The 9122-nt window shown below is 32.2% G+C and overlaps 1 protein-coding gene across 5 annotated transcripts in view; it reads right to left on the bottom strand.

Annotated features, from left to right (window-relative positions):
* The window catches only part of LOC117172354 (synaptotagmin-10-like), a 476779-nt gene that overhangs the window by 295732 nt on the left and 171925 nt on the right, over window positions 1-9122 (bottom strand). For all 5 annotated transcript variants that reach the window (XR_004467013.1, XM_033360186.1, XM_033360187.1 and 2 more), the window contains one exon: window positions 6850-7018. Coding sequence is in view for 4 of the 5 variants with exons in the window: in XM_033360186.1 (XP_033216077.1) it covers window positions 6850-7018 (169 nt within the window). In the remaining variant the exon portion in view is untranslated. The remainder of the gene's footprint in view (window positions 1-6849; window positions 7019-9122) is intronic.

The following is a 9122-nucleotide window of genomic DNA, read 5'->3' as shown; positions in this document are numbered from 1 at the left end:
CAATATCGTTTCTCAAGAGTTATATCTGATGGCTCTTTAAACAAGTTTTTTGATTCACAAGATTTAAGTCTTCGTAATCTAAAATACTCAAAACGTGATGAGAGTATAAAAAAATTTGACTTATTAAAAAACCGGTCTTTAGTTTCTAATATAGAGATTACTAATTTTAGATTAAACAAATGTTTCAAGAATTTATCAACAGTTGAAATCCCTGATGATGCTGCTGAAGTTTTAGCTTTAGGAAACAATTTTGGAGTTCCTTTGAATGTTAATAGAATTTCTATCAATAGTTTAGTTGCTAATCTTGAAAATTCTATCAAAAATATTAAAGAAGAAGATTTAAAATTTAATATTCCAAAAACTGTTACTCAAATAGTTTCAAATCACAGTAATAATAATAAATTTAAAAATTTAGAAAAATCTGTTCAATTAGTTGAAAATTTCAAAAAAAAATCATAAAGATTTAATTTTTCTAAAGGCTAATAAAAGTAACTTAACGGTTGCAGCAAATAGAGACAATTATAACATTACAGTTGAAAACATCCTTAAAAATGATATTTTATAAGAGAATATTAAAACTAGTATGGTTCCAACTATTGAAAATAAATGTAATGGCATAGCTACTAGATGGGAAAATAAAAGATCAATTAACGACCAATGTGCATACCATCTAAAAACTCACAATAGTGTTATAGCAAAAGCTTATGCTCTCCCTAAAGTTCTCAAACCCAATTTAAGTTGGAGACTAATTGTTTCTACTGTTGGCTCCCCAGCTTATAAATTATCAAAGTATATTTCAAATATTTTAAAACCAGTTTCTATAAATACTGATTTATTTGTAAAAAATAGTTGGGAACTTAAAGATTTAAAAAAATATATAAATGTACCAAAAACCCACTCGATAGTTTCTTTAGATGTTGTGTCCATGTTTGACAGCATCCCACTAGATCTCAATTTATAAAAGAAACTTTAAATCTATTAAAAACAACTTTAGTATAGAATAACTATCCTCTTGAGTTTGTAAATGACATCATTAAAGAACGCATTCATGAGATTTACAATAACAGTAATAAAATTAACAAGAAAAGAAATTGAAGTGATACTTACAATAGATTTAATTTAAATGTTACTTTGCCTTACATTCAGGGCCTATCAGAAAGATTAAGAAATTCACTTAAAAAATTTAATATCAATGTTTATTTTAAAAACACTAATACATTAGATAATTATTTGTCAAGAAGAAAGGACGTAGATTCCATTGAAAATTTATCTGCTGTTATTTATTTAATTAAATGTAAATGTTGTAATAAAGCTTATATAGGTGAAACTGTCAGGAAATTAAAAACTAGAATTGCTGAACACAAAAGAGATTGTGAGGTTGGGAATTTTAACACAGGTCTGTCGCAACATTCTTGGAATTTCAATCATTACTTTGATTTTGATTTTAAACGTATTAAAATATTAGCTACAGAAAAACATACTTATCAACGACGTATTATTGAGTCTATTTTTATAAACAAATATCGTAAGATTTCAGTTAATCTACAGACTGAAATTCTAAATATTAATAAAATTTATCAGAGTATTATAAAATAATGTTTTTAAGATTAATCATCTCTATATGTATATATGTGTATATGTATTTATGCTATATGTGGGTATATATGTATGCATATGTATGGATGTGCACATATACACATTTTTTAAATTTCTTATTTCAAATTTAAACTCAATTACGCGCTTCCACATCAGTGGTTTTCAATGGAAACTTGCCTATTACATCATCGTTCATTACGTATTCTTCATGTATTTCTGAAACTGTCTCAGGTAACAATGTATTTAAATCTACGTAATTATCCATCATATTTGTTCAGACTAAAATTACTAATCTTTAATATAATTATTTAGGTTAAGAACCTTTGAAAAAGGTACGCATGTGTACCGAAACGTCAGGAAGTTTCAAAAGGAGTTTTTTCTATTCAATAAATATTTGAATTTCGAAGAACATGTTCTTTTGACTCATATTTATTTTTTCGATTTAAAATTGGACCGTAAGACATAAATAATTTGAAATCTACGATTTGAAATCAATAAATATCAACGGTCGAAGAAAGGATTGATTTGTTGCATCAAATCATTTTACAACTATCGGTTTTCTTTCAGACGCATTTCTAGGGTCTGGTTTTTTAAGTAACACATATGTAGTACCCTGTAACATAAAGCCTGGCATACGATCTGTGTGTTCAATGATTTTCTGAAAACACCTTTCCAATGAAAGATGCACACTCGTCTGGTACTTGTTTCAGAAGTTGTGTACCATGTCCGGACCTGGAGCTTTCCAGTTACTTGCCCTTTTTAAAACCGCTGAAGTATCCAAAGCTGTGATGTACATCCGTTGCATTTCAGAGCTTTTGCTTGATCTTGATTTGTCCAGTTTGAACTACGCAGTGTTCAAATTGCATCCGTTCATTTTTCCACAAACACCCTAATAATAGTTAGTCATATCTTCTAATTGAGGGACTTCAGTGTCTTCCTGATTATTTTGCTTGACACTCAGTTCCAAGTAGAAGCTTCTTTCATCTGTCTGAAGGTTTCGATTTTGTTGCCTTCGTGAACTACTTTTCTAGTACCGACGCAGTCTGGAAGTTTGAACATCAAGTTTCTGCTGTTTGTAGTCCATAATCTCATCCACTATTGCTGGTGTTAATGTCTCGATGTGCCGAAGATGGATGATTTTAGTAACATGATTAATCAGCTTTCTGATTATATTTCCTTTTTTATATTGAGTTAATCAACCCAATTTTCACCTTACTTTGCTGATATCCATATCCAACCTGATCTTCCATGGTGGATCTTTATCCCTTTTTGGGACAAAAACTGCATTTGTATGCCTAGTTATGCGGTTCGACGTTCTAACGGTAGCCACAACTGTACAGTATTCAAGAGTTTTTAACTCTAACGCAGTTTGTGTTGCGTTCATATACGTAGATAAACCTTGCTGTTGAGGTGTTATATTAATCCACAGATGGTGGTTCTACATATCTGAACTCTAGTAAAGCATGATCAAAATTTCTTTCAATGTGCTATAGTTTTTCTGGGATTTTTGTAACCAAATCGTCATTATTAATATCTGGATGTTGTTCTAATGGTTCCGGTGCATGATGTCCATTATGCCTAGCACCTATGCCTTCAACTTTAAACAAGTCTTCGTTGTCCACATCTTCTAAGGGGAGTTCATCAATAGGAAGCTGCTGTTCCACTTCCATTTTGATAGCGCTAATTTCAACAGCCTAAAGTAATCAATTTACAGATATTGAGCGATTCTGATCTGCCAGATTCTGCTCATTTATTTTTCTGACTAGCTCTGGGGCTTTAAGTAAGATGAGTCTATCATGTTCTCTCCTCACATTTTGCCCGCATTTCTCTGCTAAAAAGTAAAAGCGCAGAACATCACATATGGTATGTTTATTTTCGTCCATTCAGCTTGAAGCGGACGACAAATTTTTCTCATGAAACTTTTTCATTGGATAATTATTACATAAGATAAGCAATAAAATCAAAGAAAATTTTCCGTTCAAAAATCGATGTTTTGTAAAAAACAACTCGTGATTATTCGGCCGTTTGTTAATAAAAATGTTTGAAATTTGTATGGTGTATTCTCAATATATAAGCGATGACCACTGGTCGAAGTTGGCGAAACGTGGCTTTCGTTCGGAATCAATTTTCTATTAAATTAAAAAACCATATTAGCTTTTTAAACAAATTGCGTTATTTAAAGTCATTGCTTATATATTGAGAATACGACATACAAATATCAAGCATTTTTATCAAAAAACGGCTCCTGCTTTTTCGTATGACGCGGCTTCCTCTAACTGGTGTGCACTGGCGTTGTTTTTCCACGTCAAATCAACCTGTTGTTTAATTTCCATTGTTCGGTCTTCTGTCACATGTAGATTAGTCCTGATGTCCTTCATCTCAGCGATAAGATCTCTTATGCAGGCCTGTCCAGAGAGGGGAGTTCGACTCAAGCACCACATGTTTGAGCGTTGAAAATCGTTACAACTGCATGAAAAGCCTTTTGGGATTTTAGCCCCACCACCACCCTGCACTCGCTGCTGGAAAAGCTTCGTGGTTGTACGTGACGTGTGCCACGTGACGTGGATGGCAGAATTCAGTACCGCAGATAAGTTTTGTAGCAGGTGCTTAAAGGCGACTAACTTGAAATGCATTATTTTTAGTTTAATGTCGTAAAATGCGACTCGAACGAAAGAGTAATGTTTACTGATATCTTGAGTTGGAAAAATTATATCTTTTTACGACAGGAATATGATTTTATCAATATAGCAATAATTTAAAAATATGACTAGTTAATATATTATTACATTTTACTTTACAATAATAAATGAAGGAAATGTACAAGTGCCTTACCTTCAGATAGGTGTGTTATAGGCCCTGATTTCAAATAATTTTGACAATGTCTTCTCAAAGTGTAAGCTAATAATGTAGTATTGCAATAAACTTGTAGAGTTCAAAATTTCGCTGAGCTTTCTCTTACAAAAACGGGTTATGCAAGTAAACGTTATGCGATTAATCGAAGATTTATTTCCAACTTTCTTCAAACAAAATATTATGTATTTTCCCTATTTGTAAGACTTTTGCATCCTTTTACTGCTAACATAGTAATTATTTAAATTCCAAATTACTTCATTTTATTTTAAAGTCTGTCGCCCTAAGACACCTTCCGAGATAGTACGTATCTACAGCACTGGATACCTCCCTTTCGTGTCAGAAACCGACTACTACCGAAGCTGAGTAGAGAGACTGGTGGGAGAACTCAAACATGTGATGATTGAGTTGAACTCCCCTCTCTGGGCAGGCCTGTCTAAGTGCGACTTTTTGTATATTAGTATACTTTGCAGCAAATTTCGTTCTTAAATTTTATCCTTTTTCCAATTTCGTTTCAAACTTCGCACTTTTGTAATAGAGACGCACCAATTCCTCTTTCATTGGGGTATCATAATTGATGCTCTCCACGATGGAATAATAAAGAGACCCAATTGCCAGTGGGAAGCTATTTTAAACTGGCAATAGAAACATCACCGTAAGTGATAGGCACATTGGAGGAAGATCTTACATTTTCGTGCGCAGGTGCGAAGTTGTCCTCTTCATGTACATGGAAAATTGTGCGCGTGAGAAAGTTTGTCAACTTGACGTTAGAGTGGTTCTGTTCTTTTGTTGATACTCATACGAAAGATACACGGAATAAATATATAAACAGTATTTTCGGTATTTGTTTGAAAAATGTGTGAACAGATTTTGAGAAGGAAAGGTATAAGTAAGTACCTTTTAAATTTATAATATGATAAAGAAATAATGAGAGTAATATAAATTGATTGAAAATAATGTAATAATAATAATAATAATAATAATTGAAAATAATGTAATAATATAATGAAGCGCCCTACCGATAGAAATCTTAGAGTATATGCTAAAGATTCTCAAGGCTCTGAGAAGCTCTGAGAAATTCTCCGCAGGCACTCAGGTAGTGAGTAAAGGTTAAATTTCTAAATTATTTCTATTGAAATTAAATGACAGTTATGTAAAACAATAAAATATATTAGACTTTTATTCTACGTACAGTGAGGGCTTTAAAAATGCAAAGTGTATGCGCCTTCTTCGGCGTGTAACTTGCACCACAACCCGGCACTTGACACCTGCATCAAAACAAACGAACAGAATCTCTCTAACTTAGTCAATTTGGCAAACTTTCTCACTCGCACACTTTTCCATGTACAGGAAGAGGACAACTGCGCACCTGCGCACGATAATTTAAGATCTTCCTCTAATGTGCCTATCACTTACGGTGATGTTTCTATTGCCAGTTTGAAATGGCTTTCCACTTCAACTGTTTAACTTGTGACTCACAGTACAACATCCCTACCCCTTATATGTCATGGGTGAACTACACTTTTAATCTTGATGAGCCTGAAGGAGTATGTGAGGACAGGGATGGCATATGTGTTGATTGTCTTGATTTTGCTTGCCGAGTGGAGAAAACTTTTCATAATCAATCTGAGTCGCGTAGCAAAGGCAAGCGTTAGGCTTGTCTGTTGGGTCACTTGATGACCATCCTTATTATTATGAATTCTTAACATATGAGACATGTTGTTTAGTGTTCTGCTTATGGGTTTAACGCTAAACAGAACCATAGTGCGCTGAAGGAGTCTCCTTGAAATATACCCGTCGTAATGCGTATTGATCTAGTTATTCTTAATTGTTCATGACCAAAATACTTGATTCTTGTACCCCAGAGCCTCATCGCATGACTTAGAAAGTCAATAATGCATGGGCAGATTTTGTCAAGTTTGAAGACTTCAAGCAAATTGTCATGCGGCACGGAAGGAATCGCTTACTTTGTAGTCAACGTATGCCATGTGGAAGTTCCTTTACTCGGGTGAACCCGGTTATACATCATAACCACGGACTAAGCCAAGTAACTGATGAGATAAGGATGTTATATGTAAATCCAATATGATGTTTGAAATATCCTGCGATGATGCTTTACGTATACAATTTTTTATTCAAAACTTTTACTCGGGTGAACCCGGTTATACATCATAGCCACAAACTAAGTCAAGTGACTGATGTGATTAGGATGTTGTAGGTCAATCCAATGCGATGTTTGAAACCTCCTAAGATGATGTTGTAGGTATACAAGTACAAGCGGCCGCTAGCGTTGGATTAATTAATTAATTAATTACTTATTAATTGTTTCGAAAATTTTCAGAAGTGTTAGCCGCTTACTTCATGAACTGATTTTTGCACTGTTTTTCCTAAAAAGTTATTTACCTGCATTGCGCACAAAATATCCATTGTATACTCTATTTCATGTTCAAGATCGGTGCAATCCAACAGTCCTCTAAGCACTACTTGTCCAATTAAGTCATGGCGTGAAAATCGATCAAAGTCGTAGACTGAAAGTTGCACGTAACGTTCTCTCAAGTCTTCGTAGGGTACACTAAACATATGTAAATAACACAACAAGATTAGAATTTTACTACAAATCAACAAAATAAAATAACTTCTCTCTATATCTGACTTTTACCAATTTAATTATTGAAATCAGTACTGAAAATTAGTGCTGAAAATCAAAGAAAGAAGCCATTTTTATTATTTAACACATTCAGACAGATGCACTATTAAAGCCTTAAGATCCACCAGAAAAATAACCAAAAGCCACTCTTGTTATTAACAAATAATAACATAAAGTTGAACGTCTTCCGAGTAAAAAATTTTTTCTTGGTATTGTAAAACAAAAAGAAGGGTTAGGGTTAAGGAACTTTTTGTTTTTTTTGAACAATAATATTGTTTTTAATTACGCTATACGTCAGTTCTCATTTGGCGAGTTTGCTAAGGGATAGTGTTTCTTCAAGAAAAAGTGATTGTCGATTTCAATCTTTAGCGATAAATTGTTATGAAAAGTAATTTGTTTGCATACTTACAATTGTCCAAAAAATCTGGAAGAAACAGAGAATAACCGAGGGCCAACAAGGCGTCGATTATTTTTTCGCAAATTTTAATTCTCCTGTAGTTTCATTGTTATTATACGCTATTTAAACAATCCCCGTGAACAATCTTATAGAATTGAAAGTAAAAATACTTTAATAATATACACAAAATTAAACGTTAAAATATCACTTACAAAATGGGTCCAAAAAGGATGAAAAAATCTTTATTGATGTCCGAGTTAGCTTAATTTTTCTAACATAATGATTTTTCAAGCGATATTCTATTTTTCTTGGTCTCATTTTACAACTAATATAGCAGACCTTACTCTTATCGCATTAAAAATTTACAGCAAGATATTAGTCATAATGAAAACGCGAATCTCCTTTTTTGAAAATATAAACATTTAAATTATATTTGAACCCTCAGTAGCTGAAGAACAATATAAAACTTTTATCATTCATGAGCTAAAAATGAGGTTTTATACATTTTTTTATTTCCATCACTGGTTAGCGCTCTTAATAAATAATGTTTATGAAAATTCTTAAACAATATTGTTTACCACGCAGCTATTACAGATAGGAAAGTAGTAAATAAATATACATTTTGGTTGACCTTGGTTATCCTCTATTTTTTCTCATTTTTCGGATTAACATAAGTGCGAAACGAAATTATTGATTATAACACTATGTTGCTAAAAATTTAATTATATCTTAAATCTACCAGGACACAATTTATTTTATAAACAATATCCCTTAGAAGATGCACTAAATGAGAACTAACTAAATATGTAGATAAAGCAAAATATTATTGTTCAGACAAAACAAAATCTACTCACACTCAGCTCTGATAATTTTTGAATTTCCATACCAAAAGAAATCCTTTCATGCTCATCACACCTTCCAATGTGTTCATCTGTAAAGAGAAAGTGGATATATTTACTTTTATAATAATGAGAATTCATTGCATACGTTGCTTATTCAGTAAAGTTACAGCTAAATTAGCCAAATTTATATTTTAAAAACTATCGGTTGTCAAAGGTACGCTAAGAGCTCATTTGAAATCATATTTTATCATCTAAAAATAATCTTCCATCCATATTCACGATAACTCTTTCCAAATGAACAATCCTCGCGAATGTATAAAAGAATATTTTTCAATTTCACTTATTTGTTAATAACGATAGTGGCTCTAATTTCATTTGCGCAAAAGTTTCTGAGGTGTAATAGGACGTTCATGCGAATGCATTTGGTTGAAAAATGTATTGTAATATTCAAGTTCCAGTACAAATGCTAATTTGATTAGAATATGATAAATTAGTTTTTTCCTTAATTCATTGATTGATATTGTAAAATACATTTTGTAGCACTATCACTTCACCTAAAAATTGGCTGATTAATTATATTATCGATATTTATATAATTATAAAGTTACTCTTGTCATATACAATATAAATAAGTAAATAAATAAGTAAATAAATCTTGCATTAGATTGATTTGTGTAGGACTAAAGATCATTTTCGCGTATGCACACATGATCATTCGTTTTATTACAGTCTCAAGAGAGAATGACTAAAGTCACTAAAGTATTCTACCCCCAATCACTAATGACATTTT

This window comes from Belonocnema kinseyi, chromosome 5 (genome assembly GCF_010883055.1).
Source record: "Belonocnema kinseyi isolate 2016_QV_RU_SX_M_011 chromosome 5, B_treatae_v1, whole genome shotgun sequence".
In the NCBI taxonomy this organism is placed as follows: Eukaryota; Metazoa; Arthropoda; class Insecta; order Hymenoptera; family Cynipidae; genus Belonocnema; species Belonocnema kinseyi.
This window is presented reverse-complemented; position numbering and strand designations above follow the sequence as displayed.